General features: G+C 43.0%; 1 protein-coding gene across 1 annotated transcript; it reads left to right on the forward strand.

Moving 5' to 3' along the window:
• The first annotated feature begins 22,239 nt into the window (after window positions 1-22,239).
• On the forward strand, window positions 22,240-22,560 carry SMIM32 (small integral membrane protein 32). The gene has a single exon (XM_077824078.1). It carries the CDS (start codon window positions 22,240-22,242, stop codon window positions 22,558-22,560), a length of 321 nt encoding a protein of 106 aa, XP_077680204.1.
• Window positions 22,561-26,759: the final 4,199 nt, after the last annotated feature.

Raw genomic sequence — 26,759 nt, forward strand, 5'->3', positions numbered from 1 at the left:
TTTTATTCAAATCACTGCTGTAAAATTACAAAAGATAAGTACTACCTTTCAGCATGAATAAACTCAAATACACACTAAAAATAATTCTGCATTAACTTTTGAAGTTTCTGGCTTCTGCAATGAGTAAATGGGTACAGTTTTCTATTACATGCTTTACAAAATCAAACGTCAAAAAATTCAATAGAATGAAAATTGCTTATCCTAAGTGTGAATTTGCAGCATTTTGAGACACATGAGGTATTTAAATTGAACTATTGTTAGAGGTACATTTCTCATTTCTTAAAAAACTCTTCGCTACCCAAGGTAGCAGAACTTTTGAAGATGATACAGTCTCTCTGGGGTTAGATTACATTAATATTTTAGGAGATGGGCAAATGTTTGGACTACAGTTTGGGAACTGAGGGTGTGATTCTCTTGCTATGTTAAATTGTACTTTATTCTACATGGTCCCATTGAAGCCAGAGTAAGGAGCAATCCAAAGTGAATAAGCAAGGTCGAATCATAAATCCATTGTAGGGCTAGATTGTGATTCTGGCTACATTCCCATGCAAGAGAGTGACTGGCTCCTGTAAGATCCCCCTTTGCCCCTTTCTGCGTCTCAGATGGGCCACCCAGATTTTGGATCCAGGCACGTAAGGTCTGTCTACACAACATTTTGGAGTGAGCTTCCCAGCCTGGGCCAACGGCCTCAGGTTAGCGAATTTAGCGGGGCTCACGCTTGTGCTCTAAGAACAGTTGTGTAAACAGCATTTTGAAGTTGCAGCTCAGGCTGAAAGCCGACCCATCCCCTAGGCTTCAAAGCTCCAAAATGCTGTGTAGACATATCCTCAGAGAGGCTACTCCCAAGAACAAATGGGTGTGGAATAGGCAGAGCATGCACTAAATGACTCCACACGCACACACACACGCACCCCATGTTGGTTCAGCTACTCTGCCAAGGTGTACTGCTCCCCTCGCACACACCATTCACTGGTCAGAATAGCTGAGCTGGTGGAAGGAAAGGTAGGTAGTAATTTACTGCTGGCTTATTCCAGTGGTAAATTGCTACCCCTTGGGGAGCAACGAAGCAAGGGAAGAATTGTGCCTCAGAGGGGTATCTCTAACTCACAGTGCCTCCTGGTGATGCTCCTGGGTTGGTGCAGCTTTCACATTACCCCTTGCTCAGGGCTGAGCTTAACATCACCATTGGGCCTATAGAGGTTTTGTTTTACTATAATGGCAGCAGCTGTGGCCCCCACTAATGCCAAGGAGTTTATTATACTTGCACCGATTTTTTTGAAATAAAATAGTCACATTATGATCAGGATTATGGCAGTGCCGAGTGATCTCCCAGGGCCAATATTCAGAGATGCGGGGCGGGAGGGGACCCATCATTTCTCACAGAAAGGTAATCATTTGGAAGGGGGTTACCTTTATCTCCCCCAATTTTGAAGCAGATTTTTGCCACTGAATCACCTTATTATTTTCAAAGAGGCTGTCTGCTAATGTTTTCCAGAAGGATATTGGCAACTGCAGATAGTACAAGAGTTATGCAAATTGAATACAGCGGATTAGGATATTTCATTCCTAAAAGAAATACAGGACAGGCAGTTTCTTTCTGTATGCAATACTGAGTTCTGCTAATCCCAAGCAAAGCACTATGGTAAGGAGCAGGCAAAGCTTAAAACAAAAAGAGACATTATATGCCAAACAAAGAAAGCTAGAAAAATATTGCAAAATGTGGCTTCACTTCATTCAAAACACTGAAAATTAAACTTCATTGCAAAATACTACGAAATAGAACACTTGGGTTCTACTGTTCAGCAATTATAATGCCACCATATTAACTCTCCCTCTTCTTCATTCTTTAATTACCTGATTGCATGCTATTTTCAAATAGTACAATATAATATCTTCTGATCGCCTTAGATTCATATCTTAGAGTATGTGAATGCGCAATTAAATTCTTTATTGTAATACATATGCACACAGGCACATGCAACCTTAACCATGGTATTTTGTGACTTTTAAGTCATAGCCCCTTGTGACTTTTAAGACTCAACTTCAGTGGGGTAATTAAATGTTTACAAAGGGAAGTGGTAAATTCATTAGTGCTTGTTGCCTTTAAATCAGTAGTGGATGGCATTCTAAAAGATATGCTGTTATTCAAACACAACTTTTTGAGTTCAACAGCATCATTTGCATACCAAGGAAGAACAACAACTGTAAGTGAGTAATTTTAATCAAAACTCTTTGGGCCAAATTCAGCCATATTCCTGGGTGCTACAACTCCCATTGAAGACAAGGATTTGCACTGGTATTTGTAGGGCAATCCTGTGGACTTAGAAGCAGATTTTCAGGAGAGCTCAGCAACCGCAACTGAGCTCAGGGATGTGGCCATAATTGTCACAATGGGGACTTCTGGGTGCTAAACACTTTTGCATATCTGTCCCCCATAGTTGAATCTGCTAATGGCCTGAACCAACTTCTACAAGTCAGTAGAAGCTGGGATGGGCCCGAGGTAAGATAAAGGCAAGAACACATTTTGCAAAACTAGTGGGAACTAGAAGGTATACTTTGTACATAATGGTAATGGGCCAGATTCCCAACTGGCGTGACTCTACTTAACTCAATTGGCTTCAGACCTAGGGAAGTAGGTTGCTTAACACATGATGACATCCTATACTGTTCAGTACTGGTGGGCTTTTCAAGCATTCAAGCATTGGCCTAACTCTGTGCCAGTTAAAGTTAATGGGGAAACTTTCATTAACTTCAAAGGGAGCAGAGCTGGGTCAATGCTGAGTGCTTTAGACAATCCCACCCTATATGGTCACATACCTTCCCTGTTGGCTATTGCTCTTAGCTAAGAATGCTTCAATATTTCCATTACAAACTTTCTTTATTCTGCCAAATAATTCCTTCTGATATAATAAAATCTTCACTATTCCTTTGGCCTCACTTCAATCACTATATAGCTAGGCGTGAGAGAATTTGATTTTTATTGTTTATAATTTTGACAGATAGCAATATTTATTTTTAACACTTTTTCACAGTTGTGAGAATTATGGGTAGGGTCAGATAAGTCTTCAGTGCCAGGTTGTCTTCAGCCCACGAAAGCTTATGCCCAAATAAATTTGTTAGTCTCTAAGGTGCCACAAGTACTCCGCGTTCTTTCTTCAATGACAGTAAATGTTGAGATTCAAAAAGTTCAACTTTGTAACTGTTCAAACACAAATTGTCAACATCACATTCAAAACATACAAAGTAAACATTCTGAAACCAAACTTCAGTGAGTTCTCAAGCAGCATTGTCTTATTTTGCCTATCTGTATATTTTGATTATTATTGATGGAAATATTTTTTTCATCAGTTTGGGTGTGTATGGCAAAGTTGAAGGGTAAAAAATTGAATCCTTCCAAGCCTATGTATAGTTATTATATGAAGAACTTTAATTCCCCAAACAGGTTTTCTGGCTTCTCTTCAGCACTATAAGCACATCCAGGAAATCTTAAAATACAAGGGTTTTCTGGCAACAGAGAATCACCTTTCACCAGAGTTTATTTTACACTGTTTACATATTTTGGTAGAGCAGCATAATTTTATGTCTCATGTAATACAAACAGATTCATTGCTAACTGTATCATGTACCGTATATTCCTTTAATCTCTAATGCCCTGCTTATCTACACAAATCAACACCCAGCCCACCCACCCTGGATGCAATAATAATTAAGGTACAACTATGAACTCTGATCTGTTGTGTGTATTACTTCCTACTGTGTCTCAGGCATGGAAGACTATCTAGGATCAGAATAGAAACTTCAGTTTTGAAGCAAGATTCTCAGGCAGAAAAGAAAAGCTAGTTGGAGTCATCCAGTAGCGTTATTTAGAAACACTGGGCCACATACATAAGGGGTCTGTATTTTGATGACTGGAGATGAGAGCACAGAGTCAGGACTACGGTTTTCAATAGAGGGCTGTAAATCACTACCTCTGATGATTGTCTGGGAGCTTTCCTGGAGTTCAAGTGTCTATGTTAGAAAACGCAGACTCTCTCCTGGAGTTCTGTGCCGACAGGCCAAGGGTGGAATAGACAGGGAGGCTGAACTGACCCCCAACCCACCCCCATAGGACTAGGAGCCGTGCTTCGGGATGGACGTTGGCTCTCTCGTTCATTTTCTCTTGAAGATGAGGAAAGATTTGTGTGTGTGTGTGACATTTGCTTACATGTGCTGTCTGTGTTGCAAGAGGGAACTGAGATGTTCGAAATTTCAGTGCCAGAAAGCAAGCATTAAAAGGAACTACTTTAAAGGCACAGTGTCTAATTTCCACCATAAAAAGAAAATGTAAATTAACCGTAAAGTGGTTTGTAATTTACTCTCCCACTCACTGTGAACTAATTAATCACTCAAGCAATCAGCATCTCAAGAGTATGAAAAGAGGGCTATTCTCTATAATCACATCCAGGCCCCACCACTTCTCCCATGTCTTTTCTATGCATTAGAGGGTTTGCAGCTGGTTTACATGTACGACAAAGTTCCCTGAAGCAGGAGAGTGGATAGGAGACCAGCAGTCTGCTCTGCACACAGATCTTATATCAGTATAACTATTTTGGTTCGGGTGTGATTTTTTTTATTTTTTTTTTACTGACCGTTATATGGGTACAAACCTAGGGTCTGTCTACACTGGCAAGTTTCTGCACCACAAGCTATACCACTTTTATTAAACCGCTGGAGTTAAACCGCTGTTGCGTGTCCACACTGTGCTCCTTGTGGCACTGGAGCACATCCACATTAGCAGCGCTGGCAACGGCAAAGAGAGCAGTGCATTGTGGGTAGCTATCCCACTGTGCAACTGGCCGCAGGGTGCTTTGGGAAGGGTTTTCAACGCCTCATGGGGCGGGCACAGCATCGCGTGATGCAGGTTTCCCAATCCCACTGTTCCATGGGCATCCCACTACATTGCCAGCTGCTTTTCAACTGAAGTGGGGAGGGTGTGTGACAGTGAGTGTGTGTGTGTGTACGCGGGGGGGGTAGAGACAGTGTGTTTTCTAGGACAGCGAGTGTGTCAGCAGGCTGTCTTGTAAGTTCACACAGCAGCAGGAAGCATCCAGTCCTCAGGCAGGGGGACGGGGAAACCCTGACATCAGCCCCCGCCTCCCTCCCTGAGTTCTCTGGACAGCAATCTCTCTCACTCACTCACACATACACACCCCCCTACCTGCTTCTGTGTTCAGCAGCTCGAGCATTCCCCATTTATGGTTTGCTTTGTGTCCCGGAGCAGATCAGCACAGCACCCAAGGGCTTGGTGCTTTGAAAGGGGAGAGGCGCATGTCTCCTGGGCAGCCAAGTTCACAACAGTGAGCAGAGGCATTATGGGACAGCTCCGGAGGCCAATTACAGCGCAGAAAGCAATCAAGTGTCTACACTGGCAATAGAGCGCGGGAGCGTCTGCACAAATAGCCTCACGACTCTCGTCGAGGTGGGTTTTTTTGCAGCGCTGCAACTGAGGAGATTCTGCGCACAACGTGGGGGCTTGGCAGTGTGGACACCTCTGCAGTTTGAGCGCAAAAAGCTGCTTTGCTCTGCAGAAACTTGCCAGCATAGACAAGCCCCTAGGGTAAACATGCTTATACAACCATAAAGGTCCCTGAGACCAGTATAGCTATACCAGTATAAGCAGCTTCACAACTATATGATTGTTACCCCTGTAACTATTCCGATATAGATAAAGAGGTTCAACTCGTGGGTAGACGAGACCAAAGGAAAAAGTTAATCTGTACTATGGAAGAAGTGGGGGGTCAAGAGAGGTTTGTATGAGGAGGGGGCAGTGGCTTGGGAAATGGCATGAGGCTGGTGACAGTATTGAAAAAAATACACAAGGACACATAGGGAGAGATTGACAATGTAGGGGGGACTGTTTGAGATGGGGCTGTGATGTAGGAAGCATGGTAGACAAAGAAAATCCAATTTACTAACTACTGATAATTCAGCAACGATTAAACAAAAGGCTTATTTTAATGGTGACCGGTCACTAATAATGACTCCCTGGCCATCATTTATACATCATAATATTTGTTGTGTTTGACACACACAAAAAAGCCAGTGTTAGGGCTTGTCTACACTGTCCCGCAGTTCAGACTACGGGGTGTGAATGGCAGTGCATACCAAAGCGCTGTAACTTCCCCGTGTAACTCCCCATGTGGATGCTGCAGGCGCGAACTAAAAGGTTCCTAGTTTGCATTAATGTAGTTCTATTTGAAAAGGACAATATTAATGAGAACTAGGACCTGTTTAGTTCACGCCTGCAGCTTAGCTTGACTCTCAAAACCAACAGTGAGGTATGGAGAAAGTTCATTGGGTATCTGATTGTGTCTCCATAGTCAGCTTTAACTCTTGAGAGGTATACTAATGAAGATGAGGCAAAGGAGTTACACATACAAATTCTATGTGCACCAGTCTTCAACTGAGCTGGAGACAAGAAATATTCTCTCTTGTCATTCCTATTTTGCTACATTTCTCTTCTCTGGCTCAGTTTAATACAGAGTCTGACAGAATGACTCACAAGGGAAACTGATACTAAATAGTTCCTTTCAGAGTCAGACCCTTCTCTTTGGGCTCCTGAGCTGAAGAAATTCTCGAGGCACCTGCAATCCTGAGTTTGGGGGAAAGTAATGAAAGAATTATTTGTGAGCAAACAAAGAACTGGGTCATAGCTCAGCAGGAGAGGCAGATTGTCAAAATAAACTGTGAAGATGCATAGCTTCTGGAATGATTGTTGCATTCATTTTGTTTAGCCAAATGGAATCCATATTTTAAGTAAAATGAGATGGGAATAATCCCTGAGTCAACCTGGTGTTTTTATAATGGCCCAAGCGAGGAGAGCGATTGCACTAGATGTAGAAGGGGCTCGTTGTTTGGATGCAAGACTTTGCTCATTTGGGAGATACTTGGTAAATTACAATATCTTGCAGAAGCGAGCACTTTATTTGTGAGAGTGTCCCTGGCTACCCAAGAAACCACACCGTGATCCCCAAGTCTAATATGGTGTCTACCTCAGACTCACAGGAGAGATTATTTTCTCTGACAAAGAGCAAACATTAAAGGTTCAGATCAGTTAAAAATAAACTGAAACAAAGCTCTCCCCAGAGCATCATGCAGTGTGGACCATCATTCTGTGCATCGAATGCCCTTTCAAATTGTTTTGATTAATCTCATTTCTTATCTCCTATTGTACTTCAAAAAAAGATCTATATAAATAATGTAACCTACAGAGGGCTGGCTCAAAAGTGAACCTATGGACAAGCTCTTTTGCAAGATTTAGGTAACAAATATGCCAGGGGCTTCTCTTGCCCTTCTTGCAGCTCAAAGAAGCCCTGAAAAATGAGAAGAGAACCCGCCTCACATCTCCCCACAAATGGCCTAGAAGATTAAAAGCAGATCACTGAAGCCGGGGAGTGTGACAGTGTTAAGACAGATAGAGTGATGTATTTTGGAGCAAATGATTATATAGTTAAGAGCAAGGCTGGTCTTAGGGAAAATGGCGCCCTGGGTGAACTTGTATTTTGGTGCCCCCGGCCCCCACTGCCTCTGCATCCATCCCCCCAGGCCCTGCTGCCTCCTCCTCATTGCACCAAGCTCCCTTCCATGGCCTCACCCCGCAGGTGGCCGGAGAGCGGTGGCTGCTGGCCAGGCACCTAGCTCTGCAGGCAGCAGCGCAGAAGTAAGGGTGGCAATACCATCCCGTGCCATCCTCATCTGTGCTTCTGTTGGCGCCAGTGCTGCCTTTACAGTTGGAAAAAGAACAGGAGGACTTGTGGCACCTTAGAAACTCGCCAATTTATTTGAGCATAAGCTTTCGTGAGCTACAGCTCACTTCATCGGATGCATTCAGTGGAAAATACAGTGGGGAGATTTATATACCCAGAGAACATGAAACAATGGGCGTTACCGTACACGCTGTAACCAGAGTGATCACTTAAGATGAGCTAATACCAGAAAGAGAGGGGCAGCGGGGGGGCGGAGGGGGAGAGAGGAAGAAAACCTTTTGTAGTGATAATCAAGGTGGGTCATTTCCAGCAGTTGACAAGAACGTCTGATTATCACTACAAAAGGTTTTCTCCCCTCTCCCCTCCCCCCGGCTCTCCTGGTGGTATTAACTCATCTTAAATGATCACTCTCCTTACAGTGAGTATGATAACACCCATTGTTTCATGTTCTCTGTGTATATAAATCTCCCCACTGTATTTTCCACTGAATGCATCCGATGAAGTGAGCTGTAGCTCACGAAAGCTTATGCTCAAATAAATTGGTTAGTCTCTAAGGTGCCACAAGTACTCCTCTTCTTTTTGCGAATACAGACTAACACGGCTGTTACTCTGAAACTTTACAGTTGGGTGGCCGGAGAACAGCCGGGAGCCCGGAGGTGCTGGGGCTATGAACTGCCAAGCCTGGAGGTGCTGGGGCTCAGCCCTGGCAAGCCCCAGCACAGATTAAGCACTGATGGCACCCCCCAGACCACGGCACCCTGGGTGGTTACCCATGTCACGCATCCCTAGGGCCAGCCCTGGTTAAGGGAGTTGCGTTTTTTCCCCTCGTGTGACAAGAAGAGAAGCCCTTATTTTCTTTAACATGATTCGCGCTGCAGTATGCGTTACATGCCTTTGATGGTGTCAGGGAGTTTGATATGTGGGTGAAGATGTAGATTTCTGTGTGGGTGTCAATGCACAAGTTAGGGAATTAACTCAGCAGCCATCAATTACCTAATTAATTATCCTCATACCTGTTTGTGGAGAGTGCTGCCCAAGACGAGCTCCTCACATGTGGGACTTGGTTATGCAAAGGGCTCTAAAAAGTGGGAAATGACCCTCTATCTTTAATTCCCTTTCAAACCACATTATGAAACATAGTTAAGATTTTTTCTTTTAATTTCATTTAAAAACCATAATTGTCAAGATAATCACCCTGTACACATTGCGGGGAATTAGTTTGCTGACCTGTCAGGAACCACAAGTGTGGCTTCCCCCCTCACTCCCAGTAAAAGCCCGAGTGACCCTGTAGTTCTGAATTGCTCCCGCAAAGTTGGTCTGAACACTCAATATTTAGAAGGCAGTTCAGAACTGTTAATCTGCTTTGCATACTGTTGTTCATAAGTGAACAGAGCTTATTTATTTTCATATCTGCTGTGATCAGCCAGGATGCCTGTCGATAATGTACATGGCCAGTGGCCACTCTAAAGAGTGGAGGACTGCAGCTGTTCTGGTTGCTTGCCGAAACGTGGGATTCACAAAGGGGACTTGAGGGCTGCAATGCTGATTTGTGTGTTGATTTCAGTGGGAGTTCGGCATCTAAGTGCTTTTGAGGCTCTGAGTCTCTGTGCCTTGACTTGCCATCTGTAAAATGCTTTCCTATCTCACAGGCCTCTTGTAAGGCTTAAAAAGCATTAAACAGACTGTGAGGCGATCACATAGCGTTGTAATTGGAGCCATAGACGCACCATAAATATTTCCTGTTAAAACCACCGAGGAACTATCTTTTCTGTACAAATATTCCCCTGTACTACGCTAGCTTCCTTTTATAACCTTCTCCTCACAGCTCCTCTTGCTTTATTACTGCAATAATTGCCGATCTAGCACCCAAATACTATTGCCAATTACTTCTGAGTCAATTAGATTCTGATGGAATTGCTAGCTAACTCAGCCCCCTGCCTCTCTTCCAGGAATGTCAGCATGCCATTCTGTTCTAATAGAATTCAAGTTTGGCTTGTTTCTTTTACATTTATGTACGACTCCTTGAGTTATTGTTAGGCCTTCATACCACTATGTGCATGATTTCAACACATTTTAAAACAAGAAATGCTGAGGGAAATTAGGCCTCCTGCACCTGTCATTATACTTGTTAAAAAGAGGACAACAAGCCAAAAAGCACAAAGGTTATGATGTGAGCAAATGAGAGCAAAACATTAGCTAGCCCTGTATAGAATGTTTTACTATATAATACAGTTGGTGAGAAGAGATCTAAACCATCATGCTTCAGGGCTAAAGACCACCTTTAGCTATTAGGGGTTAGGAGGAAACTCCTTAAGGACAGGTTATCCCAGAACTGCTAACTGTAGGGATTTTTATACCTTCCTCTGAAATATCTGGTGTTGGCCACTGGATGAGATGAACTCTGGTCTGATCCAGGCTGGCAGCTCCTATGTTCATTAAGTGAATATATATGTATTGTGAATTGTAACTGTAGCATTGCTTTGAAGGACCATCAGGGATGGAGGTGGAAGAGGATGAAGGTGAGGCAAGGGTTAAAGATAAAAGCAACAGTAACAAAATGAAACCTAGAGATGGGAGTGAGCGCTCAAGTTCAGATCCAGAGCTTGAATGATGGTTGGACACATAGGTGAAGCAAAGAAGTGTACCAAGTTTGTCTTGGCCAGGTCAGTACCATAAGGATAATTTTGGCCTAATCTGTCTGATTTTGTTCATCACAGTATCAGTGGTACTGGGGGAAATGCATAGAAAAACCCCTTCTTCCAAGGAGTGGTGTCTCAGACCTCCTATTGAGCAGAAAAGAGGACACTTCCTGTTTCTGGAGGTGGCAGGGAGGTTCACCTCTAGCAGTCCCCCTCTTAGGAATATACTGTGGAGAACTTAGGTATCTAGCTCCCATTTGTAGTCCTTTGAGAAATGCCTGCTGAGGACATTGGCTATGGTGTTCTGAATACCTGGTAGGATGAGTGCAGAGATTTGGATCTGATGAGCTATACACCACTTCCGCGGATCCACAGTTTCATGGCTTCGGTGCATAGGGAGGGTGATCTTGCTTTTCCCAGCTTGTTGATATAGAACATGCAGGATACGCCGTTCATCATGGCCCTGACTGATTTTCCCCGATGAGGGGTAGTATACAAACCTGATAGCTCTGAGCTCCAACCGATTGATGTCGAAACTGGTTTCCTGAGTTGTCCATCTACTGTGAATTGTAAGGGCACTGAGGTGGGCTCCCCACCCCAACAGTGATGTGTCTGTTGTTATAGTCACTGATGGAGCTGGGTGGTAGAAAGAAATGCCTGTGAGGGAGTCCCTTGCTTGTAGAGGAACTATCACCTGTCTGTCCAGGGTGCCTCTGACAGGAGAACAGGTCATTCGGAGCAGCTGAGGCATAGCCTTGCGTGATCGGTCACAAAGACACAAGGGACCATGTGCTCCAGAAGCTGAAGGCAGTTCCTTATTGTGGTCCGAGGGCTTCTTTGAATCGTCCCTGCCAGGCCTGACAATGTTACGAATCTAAGGAAAGGTAGGCTCTGGCTGTCAGTAAGTCCAAATACGCTCCTATAAACTATCATCTGCACAGGGGTTAACATGGATTTTTTTTACATTCAGTTGCAGACCCAACTCCTGGAACAGAGCAAGGGCCATCTGGGTGGAAGATAGCAGTAACCTTGTAGAAACAGTCCTTGAGTAGCCAGCCAGTAATTGAGATACGGGAACACTCAGGGGTGGTCCAGAAATCGGGGTCTCAGTACCAGAGATGCTTGAGGAGCGAGGACGCCAGTCATCCATTATCAAGAGGTCTTTTGTACATCTAAATGCTTGTGGTACTGAATGGGGGATCGGTGCCAAGGAAACGGTCAGTGAAACTGATGGTGGATGTACCAAAGTAGATGCCAAGGTGGACACACTAGGGCTCCGTCTCAGGCTGAGGCAGTTGAAAAGGAACTGAGGGCAGTTTGCACCTCTATATAGCCTTGGGGTCTGGCACAAGGAGGCATAGCACACAGGCGTGGGCTGACAAGACTCATCTAACTGAAAATCTCTGATCATGCCCTCAAGAAATGCATGCCCACCTGAAGTGGAGCTCCCAAGGGATGCTACTCAAAGAACTAGCCTCTCTCTGTTTCAGTGTGTGGCCCCCTGAAAAGTAGGGAAAAATCAACACAATTTATGTGGTAGATCCTACTATATTTGTTAAAATTCCCTTGCTAATTAGTAAGAAATTCAATTTGAGAGGTTTCATGGCTGACATAATGCTTTAAAGTTAATGGGTATTCACAATTATTCAATCATTTTATGATAATCATGACAATCTTCCATTTTACGCAATCTCCTTAAAAGTTTACCAATGGGTTAAGCAATAGTCACATTTCAGTCATTTCAAGTTAATAATCCTGTGGCTGGCAGTCGTCAGAGATAGTGCCAGGTTTTTATGTTATGCAGTATGAAATTTAATAAAGCACAGTACTGTACTCCGCAGAAGTATATACTCAAACCTTATTATTATAAAACTGGAAATTATTTGTCTAAAAATAGCAAAATGTTTCTCAGAGACATTACTTTGCTGAGCAACAGTAACTTTCTGCATAGCCCTGAAAGAACCTACAGTATATTTATTATGCCTTTTCTCCTTAAAGTTAAATCTCAGCTGGAATTTTACTAATCTGGGACATTAGTGGCAAACATTTCAAGGGGTTTTGAGTGCTGAAGTAGTCTATTCCTCCTGGCCTCATATTTCATACAGATTTCATTTTAGACCACTCATACAGAGGCGAACAGGCTAATGATGTTATCCTAACTAATACCACTCACTGCCCTTTTGAAATTCATTTCCATGATCAAGTGATGGCAATGAAATTGGAGCCAGAATAATTCACTCCATTAAATCACAGACATTCACGAATTAATAAATTTTTAGATTATTTGTATAATCAGTCTCACGTGTTCATAGATTTTCTTTCTTTATCAGTGCAGTCAATTAGCATACGTTTCATGTCAACACTCCTGAGGGTATTTTTATAATTCCTTCTTTTAGCTCATGGCCAAAGAATTTCACCATTCTGCAAAATCGTGAACGTTAAGACTGCTGATCCACAATCTAAAAATCAGCCTTTTCAAGAGAATGCCTTCTTGCTGGACTGTGTTAAACCAGCTGAATAGTGACACTCAATTACTGATGTTTATGATGCAGAGACATCAGAAGAGCAGAACTTTAAAAGCCTGTGCCCTGCCACCCCTTCTCATAAGAAAATTGCATTAATTTTCACCACTCTGTTTCTCTGAGATTAAACTCGCCAGGTTTATGTTATTTTGCCCCTCAAATGGTGACCTCTGTCTTCTCGTTTGCGTCCTGGATGGCTCAAGTGGAATACACCTTCTCCATATTTGTACAGAGTTTTATCATCCTGTCACCCAGATGCATGCTATGTTTAGAAACACCAGAACAGGCAGAAATTGGACACAAGGTTCGGAAAGGAATGGCTGAGACTCAGATCCACAAAAGGGCATAGGAACCTAATTCCCCACTTTAGTCACCTTAGACCAAAATGTAGTTGTCATTGAGATCCTTAAAATAGCTGCCACCTAAACCTGTAGGCATAGGCGCCAACTTTGTGGGTGCTTTGGGGCTCAAGCACCCATAGGAAAAAAACAATGGGGGCTCAGCACCCAGCAGGTACAGCTGTTTGGTGTGGCCGCCAGTTAGCTGTTTGGTGGCTGGCGGGAGGCACTTTGAGGCGGGCGAGGGAGGTCTTGGGCGACAGGGCAGAGCTGGTGTGGGAAGAGGCGGAGCAAGGGTGGGGCCTCAGGGGAAGGGGTGGAGTGGGAGCGGAGCCTCAGGGGCGGAGCAGGGGTATAGCACCTACCAGGAAAAATAGAAGTCAGCGCCTCTGTCTGTAGGCACTCAAAATCCCTCAGTGCCTGAATTTTCTCTTTAAAAATCCCCTAGGCACCTAAGTTTCTGCCTCGCTTTAGGCAGCCAGATGGATATCTCACACCTAAGCTCCAGCATGTTGCCCAAACCAGGTGAAGCTGGATGTTCCTCCACCAAATTTGCCTGTGGGCACCAATCTGGAAGACATGCTTAGAGCACATCTATGTCCCATTGCGGATCCATGCCTGGGTTTATTTCCAGCCACAGGCCTGGTGGCTGCACTCCAGCCATGCCACGCATGAGTCCCTGACCTTATTCCCAGACTCTTGCTCCCCAAGCAGGCACAGAATGAGAGCCCTGCATGGGGCACAGAGAGAGAGAGAGAGAGAGAGAGAGAGAGAGAGACAATAGGCAATTAAGAATTGGCACTGGAAACATCCAAAGAGAATCCAGCCTACTCTTTTTTACCAAAAGGTTAATGAGTCTAATGGACTGAGCTCTGGAAAGGACATCAGGAGATCTATGCCCTGCCAGTGACCGGATGCATGACTTTGGGAAAGTCATGCCCACTCTCTGCCTGTCTTGTCTATTTAGCTTGTAACCTCCTTGAGGAGCTCATGCATACCTACAGTGCTTAGCACAGTGGGGTCCTGATTTCGTTTGAGACCACGAGATGTTATCACAAACAATAATTACTGCAGTCTTGGTGGATGAGTAGTGGTGTGCCAAAGTCATTGAGCCACAAAGTCAGGGATGGGGGAAAGAGTCCAGCCTTAGAAGGAGGTGATGTCATTTTATCATTGGGAATCTAGAGACTGAGGGAGGAGGGGATCTCCCTTTTTGCAAACCTTTTCTGGTGGTCAGGCTCTCCTGGCAGGTGTCTCATCTTTCATCACTGCCTGGCAGTTGGGCTTTCCCAATTCTTCCATCTGGGAAACACCCTTGTCCTGACTTTTGCAGGAAGGAGGCACAGAAGTTTTTATAACTTCCTCCCACAGCATCCGGGGAGGGAGATTTTGGCTATGCAGACATTTAAAATGCTACAGTGACACCTCTATAGCACTTCACTATAAACACTCACTACCACGACAGGAGCAGTTTTCCCATCACTGTAATTAATCCAACTCCCCGCGAGATGGCAGCTAGTGTGATGGAAGAATTCTTCCATCAGCCTTGCCCTGTCTACACTAGGAGTTACATTGGCTTAACTACATTTCTCAGGGGTGTGGATTTTTCAAACCCCGGGGAAACATAGCTATGCCAATGTAAATTTTCAGTGAAAACCAGCCCTTTGTCTATGTTGATGGGAATAGTTAGTAACCCTGGAACATTAGAGAGTTCAATCCATAAGACTCAAACTTTAGAATCTTGGTCAATGGCTCAGAGATGCTCTTTTTGTTTTCTGTGGGCACCCATCTTCATCACTTGGAAGATCTTTCAGGAAGAAGAAGTACACATATTTGATTTTTTTAGAGCTGAATCCTTAGGCATTACAAATTAGAAATTATAAAACAATTCATCTTAGCAAGTGGCAGACAAACAATTAAACTGGTGGTATCTTTACTTTGCCTGCAGAGGAATAGCATGTTCACTGGTCTTTCCATTTTCTTTAGTCATAGATAAAATATGCCTTAAAGTAGTTGCCAAGCACTTGAAGTGTTTTGTAATCTTTCTCAAGTAAGGGGTGTCTTACACTTCTCTTTAGTGTTGCTGCTGAAAAGCTGACCTGTGTCAATGCTCCTACTGCAAAGATGACCTGGCACGCTGTGACATTCCCCTCTGGTGTTATCCGGACCGGTGATCTGCGAGGTCACTCCAATCCTTGACTCTGGGAGCCAGCCTTACCCTGCACTGCTGTGAGAACCCCCACTCCTGGGCTGTTCACGCACAGCCTCTAGCATGCAATCTGCTCCTTGGATTGTACAACCAAATGACACAAGCCAATGTCTCTGGTCCCAGGCACAACCTCCATCTTGCAGTGTCCAGTTATGCCTGCTGTACACTGCAAGCTTATATGAGTTTATGAGTTTAACAAAGAAATTGATATGTATGAGGCTTGTTATCCCAAGGGGAGTCTCTGACACGCTTCAAACCAAACACACTGCTTCAGGTAGAATAAACAAACAAATTTATTAACTACAAAGATAGATTTTTAAGTGATTATAAGTCAAAGCATAACAAGTCGGATTTGGTCAAATGAAATAAAATCAAAACACTTTCTAAGCTGTTCTTAACACTTTCAGTGCCCTTACAAACTTAGATGCTTCTCACCACAGGCTGGCTGGTTGCCCTTCAGCCAGACTCTCCCCTTTGATCAGAGCTTCAGTCACTTGGTGGAGGGGTCTGTAGATGTAGGTGGACGAGAGAGGAAGAGCATGGCGAAGTTTCTCCCTTTTATTATGTTCTTTCTTCCCTCTTGGTTTTGCCCCCCCAACCTCCGCCTTTGGAGTGAGGTGAGCATTACCTCATCACAGTCCCAAGCTGATCAAAGGAACGGGGGGTGACTCATTCAAGAGTCCAACAGATCCTTTTATTGCTGCCTAGGCCAGCGTCCTTTGTTCCTGTGAGGCTGGGCTGGGTTTGTCCCATACATGCCCTGTACGAGGTACAAAACTCTTGTCACACAGGTGCAGATATGGCCATAAAGTCACACAATGACTGAGCAGCCTGCAGATCAGCATCTTTCATGCCCAACAATTGCTCTTTCATTGTGTGTACTTGCATAGAAAAAACACACTCCTGTAAGATTTAGTGGTTTAAGGGAGGGTTTAAATTTAAGGTGCCCCCTCTCTTCCCTTCATAGTTAGCAGAGTCCATCCTGGGAGAGATGGCATTAGATCCTGTCCGGTTTGTTTCATTGTCGCTGCACCAGGACTCCAGTGAGGGGCTTACCTCTGCTGTGGTAATCAAACAATCCCATGCCATACAAAATATACCATTGCACAAGTGTGTGCAGATTTAAAATGCACTTTCTGTGAGTGTTCATGTGACTTAACCACGCTCACTTGAATGTTCACAATAAACAAATGCAAAGGGCACGTAAGGATAGCCAGAGGCAGGTCATTTCTAAATTCAAGCAAAGATTTGCAGATTCTTTAATCCAGCATTCAACCATCTAAGCCATCTATCTACTGGGATATTTTTTATTTGGCACATCAAATGCTTGTATCATTCCTATTGATTTCTGCTCTACTCTGCTCACTCATGTGAACACTTGAGTTCAAAGTTATCATTTAAATCTGCAGCAGGAACGGAATCCATCGCAATTCGTAAGTGCCAGTCCATTTGGACTTCTCAGAACTGTGCAGTATCTTGCCTACAAAGGAGGATGTAAACAACCAAGAAATGACAGAGGAAAGACATGCTCTATTGATATAAAAATCCTGGGCTGATCTGTAAAGTTTTCCCCTAGCAATACTGCTCATCATCCCCAAATCCTAATGCTAGCAAAGTAGGGTAAGGAAAACTAGGGCAATGCCTTAATGCTCACACAAAGTATTGTGATCCGAGAGTTAGATATTGTCTCGAATGATAAAGGACAGGTGAGTGGTAAGGCTATTCCCTAGTGATCAGACTTCCCTACAATGCAGCTCATACATTTAATTACAGTAAGTGTGATGATGTGTTACAGTATAACAAGGGAACATTCAGGAAGATGGTTACATTTAGTCTGGATGCATTATGTGCCGTAGTGGGGAAAGAGATTTGTTTTATTTGAAAAGATACATGAAAGGGGGAAAGATTTTTTTTTTCTACTTTATAGCCCCAAAGAATCACAGAGGAGCTTATTCAGCACAGTGCAGAAATTACCTTTTACCTAACCTGTAACTTGATTAAAAAGTGTTGGTGGCACCAGATGATGGTATTCAAATCTAAGCTCAGAATCACTAGAGCCCATGAAGGGGAGCATCTCTTCCATTGTTTTCTTTCTGGAAATTACATTGCAGCCATTTCATAAAGCTGTGGGGTTAAATATTAGGACATGGAGACTGCCCATAGCAGATTAGACAGTGCCCAATCTAGTCCAAACTGCCTGTCTTTGATTAACACCAAATGCTTCTTAAAAAAACCCAAAAAAACCCACACATTTATGGAATAACTTGTCCAAGAGGAACCCACACACACAGAATTACTGAGGTGGAAACACCAGTTTTGTTCAGCTTAAGGGGAATCATTGATCATTGTCTGGGAGAAATAGGGGAAAGTTTGCTTTATTTTTTCACCCAGGAGATCATATTTCCACCTCAAAAAACCCCTCTCCTTACTAAGGGTGAAACTTGCCACACTGAAAGTTTGGCGCCCCTGCTAAGGCCAAATCATGCCTCTGCCAAACAACTTGAGTAATTTTGGGCATAAGGGAAGGGAATGTCCTCCCCTCAAGTAGAACTGGAGTGGAGCCACTCTGTAGCCACTACTCAACCCATTGGCTTGACTATTCTCCTGTATTTGTCTCCCACATTTTTTTGGATGGGGCGAACCAGAGGATCGATATAATTGTGGTCCTCAGGATCCACTCCAGGAACCCCCAGGCTCCACAGTCCTCAGCACATGCAGGGCTCTTGCACTGGTTTATAGTATCCCCTGCCTTTCCTTCCAGACATATTGGAGACAGAATTATCCCACTGAATCAGTGGCTCTGTGCAGACAAAGAGAAGAGGGGAGGATTTGGCAGAGCAAAATGGCCACTGTGTTGGGATGAATTTCACCTTGACGTCATTGGCAAAAAGCTCCTCCATAATGTGATGCACACATTCTGATGGCAACTTGCAAGATACCTTAGTGAAGATACACACGGCAAAAACTGATGTTGGAGCAGCATTCTAAATGTTGTACACAAGCTATGAGGCTCATATTTTTTTAGGCAGCACGTTTAGGCACCTAATTAAAAATGGCCTGATTAGGGGCATAAAACTTGGGTCGGAGACTTCATTTTAGGCACATTAATTTTTATTTCAAAGACATTAGGGGGCTGGGACACATGACTTCTGAAGAGACGCTGAGGGAACTGGGCTTATTTAGTCTGCAGAAGAGTAGAGTGAGGGGGGAATTGATAGTAGTCTTCAACTACCTGAAGGGGGTTCAAAGAGGATGGAGCTCGGCTGTTCTCAGTGGTGGCAGATGACAGAACAAGGAGCAATGGTCTTAAGTTGCAGTGGGGGAGGTCTAGGCTGGATATTAGGAAACACAATTTCACTAGCAGGGTGGTGAAGCACTGGAATGGGTTTCCTAGGGAGGCGGTGGAATCTCCATCTGTAGAGGTTTTTAAGGCCCAGCTTGACAAAGCCCTGGCTAGGATGATTTAGTTGGTGTTGGTCCTGCTTTGAGCAGGGGGTTGGACTGGATGACCTCCTGAGTTCTCTTCCAACTTTAATCTTCTATGATTCTATGATTCTATGACATCAGATAATAAGTGTTTTCCTTTAGAGTGACCTTTTAAAAAAATATATAGACTCATTATTTCCTTTCTGTTTTCTTTCTTTTATAACATTTTGAGTCATTATAGCAGTTTTTAGGCTGTGCTCGGTTACAGCCTATGCTTCGATACATTTTACTCTGCTAATAGAAACAATTCCCCTGAATTGCAGTTAACGCTTAAGAGCAGAGGGATTGTAATACACATTGTAAATGGTTATATTACTAAGAAAGCTAATATTTTATTTCCTCCTTCATTTCACTCAGCTGATATTTATCTTGATATGTACACAAAGGGTGGATCATGTACTATCCACCAGTGCAGAGTTGGGGAAAGACTCCAGCCATTCACAAAGGGACTGTACCCTACATGACCCATTACCCACCAAGATTATGTCCTGTTTATTTATAGTGGGGGCTGAGTTATTGTTACAGCAAATACTATTATTTTTTCAGGCTGTAAAGCGAGTAGGAGACTGTTGATGCAGCACCCACATAATAAATGGAATGATCACTGTTTTCCATTATACAAACTATGAATAATTCATTTCAGTGTTTGATTAATACTAGGGCATTGGACCACAAGTAAGGAGACTTGGGTTCTCTTCCTAGAACTGCCATTGACATATTGTATTGTACCTTAGGCAAAATACTTAGGACCAGCTTTTGAACCCCTTACTCCTGCTAGTGAGTAGTTACTCACATGAGTAGTCCCACTGATTTCAGGGGCCTTACTTGTGCAGGTGTTTGTTCACCCCTGGGAGTAGGGTGCAGCAATCAGACCATGCTGCAACCTGCATCAGTCAAGGCGACACCACACCCCTGAGTCAGGATTCCTCCCATCTGCACCTTGCTCCAGGGGGTAGTAATTTGCTGCTGGCCTATGCTGCCACCTATACCAGGTCCGCTGCACTGGCCCGAGTGTAGTGGGTTGGTGGAATTCTTGAGGGAGCGAACAGGAATAGGCAGGCACCCAAGATCTGGGTAGGTCATGCAAGAGTGTGGAGTGGAGGTGTGGTCCGACTTGTCCTTACTGCTTTGCATAGGGAGCATGATCCTGTTTGTATCCTTGCTGGTTCTTTTTTGCCCCAGCCATTAAACTGAGGATAATAATGCTTTGCCAGCTTCATAAAGCACTTGGAGTTTTAAAGATGAAAAGTGCTAAGCATAACAAGACACCCCTCCAATGGTGTTAGGGGGGCACACACATGCCATCTGTTCACCTTTTCCAGACATTTTAGAATCCTACTGATGTTGTCAAGTGATGGGAATTCAAAACATGTTACCAGACAAGAGATGAGTGAATGAGGAAAAATTACAGCTTTATTTCAACTTTGAACCAGACCCTTCTTCAGGATAATAAAGGGAAAGAATCAGCTCTTAATTTTGTAATTAAGGACTTATTTATAGCAAATTAGCCTTCTTGAAATTAAGCCTCAATTCACTGGCTTTAGCCCAAAACATGACTGACTTACTCCCGGGCTTCTTCTTAGCTCTTATATTTTGGCCAAAAAGGCAGCAGGGCCTAAACCAATCTCTTTTCCTGAACAGAAACTTTTTTTAAAAAAATCACTGTACATAAGATTCCTCCTTTTACATTTCCTCTCTTTTAAGGCAAAAGTATTTTATTATGTTCATTAAAATGCTTTACCATCCAGAACTGGGATGTGATAATCTTCATAAGGTGCTCTAAGGTTTGCTTGTATCTGTCCATGTCCTGAGGGTGGGGAGAATGGTTCATAGTTTCCGCTCTCAAGCTGACAAATGTTCCCTCGTCCCCCTTGGCTGCTCCCCACATCCCATTTTTGAGTTCTGATGGTTACAATAAAGTATTAACCATGTTAATCTGATGTATTGACGTGCGGGATTGCTAAGGAGAGCTGGCAGCCAGCCAGCCAGCAGCTAATGGCAGTATATAAGCAATCTGATGAAAAAGAATTAACATGCTAATTGTCAGGCTGTAGAGGGTGCTGGGGACTATGCAGGGGGGGAAAAAGACATTTTCTTATTTACCCTAGAGAGACTCATTTTAATAATAAAACTCTGAGAGAGAGAGAGAAAGAGAGAGAGAGAGAGAGACTCTGATGCAATTTACCTTTGCTTTGCCACACCCCCCCCCACACCTGCTTTGCACCCAGAGCCTTGACACTCAAGAGGCTCTATCATGAGATCTCTTCCCTTTTCGCATGCAAGATATCCCAGGCTCTAGAAACATTCAGCACCACTGTGTAATTCTTCGCTTCACATAGTAGCAAGTGACGCTGTGGTGGAGTGTCTGTTTAAAGGGAAAAGTCACGTTTCACATATTTATGCCCAGACCCCAGTTCCAGCTGACAGCTTAGCTGGAGCAGGGGTGAGGAAGAGGCTTTGAAAGAACTAAGAACTTATTTTTCTTTTAAACAAAGGAGGCTTTGGTCAGATTTTTTTTTTCTTTAAAGCAACTGAAAAAGCTGATCCAGAAAGCGAAAGCATCTCAGTGCTAGCTGCAAGTGCAGTTAACAGATCAAGAAAGTCAACTAATGCTACACAGAACCAGCATTCCAGCAGTGAGGAGTCCCCTGAGGGAGGGAATTGCAACTGGGAATTCAACTAGATGTCAAAGAGGAAGCTGCTTCTTTTGGTGGACGTGGATCTTATTTAACACTGGATTTGTGTGCATCGCTGTTCAGATAATCACCTGGAAATCTGTTGTGCCTTCCCTTCAAAACAAGCAAGTGCTGCTATACAAAGCATTTCTTCTTCTTCTCTGTTTGGCTTACAGTACAGGGTTTTGTTAAAGAGGAGAGTCTTTTTTTCTATGCACGGGAGGCTGCCACATTCCACTCCCAGGAAAATGAAGAAGATCCTGTCAACTCATCCTAGATAACCAGTTCAGTTCACACAGAAGACCCAGTCCATTGGGCATAAGCCCTGGTTTTGGCTGAGAGAGCAAGTGCCCGAACAAGAGGTATATATATATATATATATATAAATACACATTTTTTTCCTGATTTCTATTTGAGGATTAATGATGTAAATGTGATCCAGGGAGATTGAAAGAAGCAAACTCACTGAGCCATGTAAGTGAACGGAATTGCTGCATTTACGTTTATACAGAATGTGGCTGGATTTCAGCCCATTACGAATGGGAACATTCCTTTTCCACACCACAGACTGACACTTTCATTCTCTTCTGATACACCTACAGGGGAAGAAAATTTAAGCAAGAACATGTATAGTGAATTGTTAAATTCAACCAGTGCCACTGAAGCTCACCTAATCATTCAGACCAACACACCCTACCTGAACAGCACACAGAGATCAGTAAGCTCCTCTGCGTTTTATATGTCAACAGCCAGGGTGTTAAAAGAAGGGGAAATAAATAAGCCGGATCTGGTGACTTACATTGTTCTGTTTTTCTTCCTGCTCTTGACTGTGATAATAATTGTGCTCTTTATTAACTGTCAGTTGAAAAATTCTTTTTTTGCTACTCTACCTTATGACAGATCACTCAGAGAAGCAAGGAGTACATGGAGGACACAAGCTGTCTAAAACCAAAAAGGGAAGCCTTGCTTAATACAGTTTTGCTTTGATATATAGCACGAGCATGAGCCAGAAAACCTGTGCAATCAAATGTTATTTCCTTTCGCTGTTAGGTGGATCCAATCCCCTTTTAAATAATATTCGGAGTCTCAGTATTAAGAGAAAAAATTCCCTGCCGGGAAAAAAATTGCCATATGTATATTAGAGTAGATGTAAATAAAAAGCCCTTTTATGAATTAAAAAGACAAAGCATTATTATGTTTAATTTATGTACAGAGATACATACAAAAGAAATGCATTGCCTATAGTAGAAACCTCTGTTTAACTCTATATGTATGCAAATTTCATCACTGACCCATTCAATCAAGGTACAATGGCATTTGCCTTGACAATAATCTCTAATTTGTACATCTGGTGGAGCTGTAGCCTGTGTTTGGGAAATCATGGCAGCAAATGTAGAAATGTTAATATATTTACTTGACAGCCACAAGGAGGAAATCAATTTACTTTACAGACCCATTTTGCTTTCTTGTTACTAGAAACATGTGGCAACGTAATGGGAGAGATTGCTGATAAAGACCGTAAGCCAAACATGCGTCTAGTTTTATTTAGCATCTCTTCTGCGGTTCTCTTAACCAGCATTCTTGATGTTCTATTGCAGTGATACTCAGACCTCAGTGGTTCAGGAGCCAAACCTTCGTGATCAACATTACCCAGAAGTTCCACCGTAGTGTTAAGTCCTCCTTTCATTTACTATAGTACTATTCATATTTAAACAGCATGGCAGGGAAATACTTATTTGCTGTGAGAATAATATATATAAACTAAGTTATTAACTTAGTGGAAGTTCATAACTTAATTGTTCATAACATAGGAAAACATCCTGATTGGTAAATAACTTAGTTTGGTTAATAATTAAATCACAGTGTTTCAATATCATGTGCTGCTAAGAGCCACTTAAAGAGCCACTTGCGGCTCACGAGCCACAGTCTGAGTTTCACTGCTCTAGTGTATCTTGGTCAGATTTTCAGGCCCCAGTTCTGCTAAATGGACCACTTAAGATTTAGGTAACTTGGATTAAACTTTATTGACAACAAAAAAAGCTGCATTAACCACTGTATCAAACCAAAAGGATCATTAGGGGTGGAAAAAAGCCACTGTGGCGTGGAAACTAATTATGAGAGGCTAATATCAGTCCCATTTTGGTGCAAAAAAATGAGTAACAAATTGAAATGCAGGAATCACAATTTTAATAGAATGGTTACTTTAATGCTAACAATTATTTTCATCCCATGCTTTTGGTATACTGCTGGGAAAATTAGAAGCATGGGTGGGGGATGGTGCCATTTACTCAGCAGTGGTCACTGGTGACAAATTTAAATTGCAATTAATTAGCAATGAGGTGCTGTTGTAAGAGCTACATGAAAATGTCTGTTTAAACTTACTAATTGACTTGATACTTTACGTGTACAAAAATGTGATTTACTAGAGCACTGCATACTTCTATTCTGTAATCCCAGTTTTGCAGAGGAAAAACTGCACAGTGACTGGTATGCACTGTCATTCCAACTAATCGTCAACGAGCGTCACGTCCGCAGTGGCTCACCAAGGTCGAGGCTGTAGGTATAGAGGTGTATGTATCTAGACGCATAAGGCCAGATTCGACTCTCGGTGACATTGGCACAATCCAAGTGAAACAAATGGGATTCAGTTGGTGTCACTAAGAGCAAAAGTTGTACCCATGTTTCAATTCATTAACATACAGGGTATAGTGGGAACGTTGTGTGTATGTAACGTCTTCTAAAGCGAACTGGAAAAAGCTTACAAACAGATCACATACACACACACGCAGTGAGCTGATAAATACAAAGACACAACCAAACGCGTGTGTGTGTGTGTGTGTAACCTGTTTGCAAGCTCTCTTACCTTACAAGAAATGTTACCATTGGCAAATCAGCTATCCTTTTATGCTCTCATAGTAGTGAACACTGTATGCTTTTATCAGAGAGAAGAACAAAGCTACCATATAACTAGGTCTGACTTTTTTCACAGGGAGCAATTCTGGTCTCACGTAAACCAGTTTAACCCTGATGTAACTCCTAGGACTCACTTGAGTGTAAATGCAGCGTTTATATGGGAGCTGCATTTAGCATCTTAAATGTAAAGATTAAGTAATCAGACTAGGCAATAAATGGCTTTTAAACAATGATAGTTTGTTTTAACTGATCAGAAGTAACAAGTTTGGTCTCAGAATTTCCATTGGCACAACAATTAAGACCTTTTAAAGTGTGTTTTCCATTGTACTGTAATTCGTTTGTATTAAAATATTCCATCACACAAGAAAAAACACAGCAGAATCCTATTTGTAAAGGGTTAATGGCAAGAGGAGGGTCATCAAAAGAATATGGCTCACTTACAATGAGATTTATAATGGTACTTGGTAGCAACAGCAGTGGACTGAATGTCAGCATTTTTCTTATCAGCCCCCAAAGATGCTACGCATCTCCGGTGTCTTAGCGCAATTTAACGAATGTTGGGGAGCGATCAGATATAGTCTCTTTTACTAAGCCCAAAACGTTGGCAGCAAGGCCACCTACAGGGGACAACAAAGGATTATTAAGAAGCATTCTTGACCATAAATTCAGTTTTCTTATGTCAGCACATGGCTCCTGTTAAGCATGACAGTAAATATTCCTTGGGCAAGTTTTTCGCACTTACTTCGCTCAAAAAAGCATATGGATAGTATTTGTGTACGTACTATGGCCTCCTATATGATTGCTTCACGGTGGCAATACAATTTCAACTTCTCTGCAAAGGAGATTATACTTTATATCAAAGATAGGTGTAGGACTGTAAAAAGGCCATGACTTTCTGTCCTTAATAACCATCTGAAGTCTGACACACATTCTGTAACAATTAATATGGCCCTGATTCAGAGGGGCACTTAAGCATATGTTTAACTTTAAGTACGTGAATATTAACTCCAATAGAGGTACCCGTGCTGAAATTAAGTACATGCCTATATGCCCTGTGACTCAGAGCCTATGTGCTGAAAAGGGTTGGAGTACTTCTTCGTATAAAGCTAGGGACATGATCCAGTATTCCTACCTTGCCCTGGCAAAATGACTGTCACCTTTGATCTTTGAGGCCACTCTTGCTACAATTAGCCTTGCCTTTGTCACTGCAAGATTAGATTGCTGTAATGCGCTCTTGAGGGGGGCTACACAATGGGACCATTGGAAAGCTGCAGCTGGTGCAGAATGCTGCAGTCTGCTTTTTAAGTGGAGTTACCTATTGGAAGCACATTGGACCAGCACTCCTTGCTCTCTGCACTTGCTTCCAAAAAGCTTCTGGGTTAATTTCCAGCTGTTGGTTTTAACCTCTACAGCTTGGGACCTGCTTACCTGACCACCTGCCTCTCGCCCTGTGACACAGTGCCATAGCTCAGATCGGCGAGGGTGCTTGGGCTGGATAGTCAAGATGGAGCTGCCGCCAGTGTGATCTTTGCATGAGGCCTTTAGTTCTGGAGCTTGGTCTATCAGAGCCCAAGTTCGTTAGCATTCGAAGCACACTACAGTGCCCATCTTTGTTGAGGAGTGGCTGAGCTGTGGAGTCACTTCTTTTGCACGGGTGTATGATTTTGATTCATGGGATCTGTGCCTACAGCACAGGATGGACACCTATAGCTCCTGTTAGGAATTTAAATAGATACCTGTTTGCCCTTCTAATTAGCCCTGAATTAGCAACCAGCCTAGGAGTAGCTCGGTGTTTGCGATCAGAGACCCTCCCCGATCCTTATTTATTTATTTTTAAGAAAATATGCAGAGTACTTGCCTCATGGTGGGATAATTGTGTGATAGAGCCATTGTGATTTACACCTGGAAGAAAAGATTCTTTCATAGGCCTCATAAGCCTGTCATTAAAACAAAATACGAGGGCTAGGGATAAAAGACAACAGCTCAGTATTTCAGCTACATGTGAGAAGGCTCTGGGCTGTTAAATGCGGTGTCTGTGTCTATTAATCTAAACTGAGTTGTGATATCATACACTTGGAACAGATGTCAAACCTCCAGAGCCACAGCATTTTGTAGTTGTACCACTTCTTCTGGGATTTCATCTTTTTGTGTCTTCTAAGGAAAGGAAACGCCCGGTCCCGAGCCACCACTTCAAAATGGGAACCGTAGAGAGCTAGGCTCCTCCACAGTTTA

Source organism: Eretmochelys imbricata, chromosome 8 (genome assembly GCF_965152235.1).
Source record: "Eretmochelys imbricata isolate rEreImb1 chromosome 8, rEreImb1.hap1, whole genome shotgun sequence".
Taxonomy (NCBI): domain Eukaryota; kingdom Metazoa; phylum Chordata; order Testudines; family Cheloniidae; genus Eretmochelys; species Eretmochelys imbricata.

What these genes read in the sequence shown, in the direction of transcription:
- SMIM32 (XM_077824078.1), top strand. Translation starts at nt 22,240, where the DNA reads ATGTATAGTGAATTGTTAAATTCAACCAGTGCCACTGAAGCTCACCTA.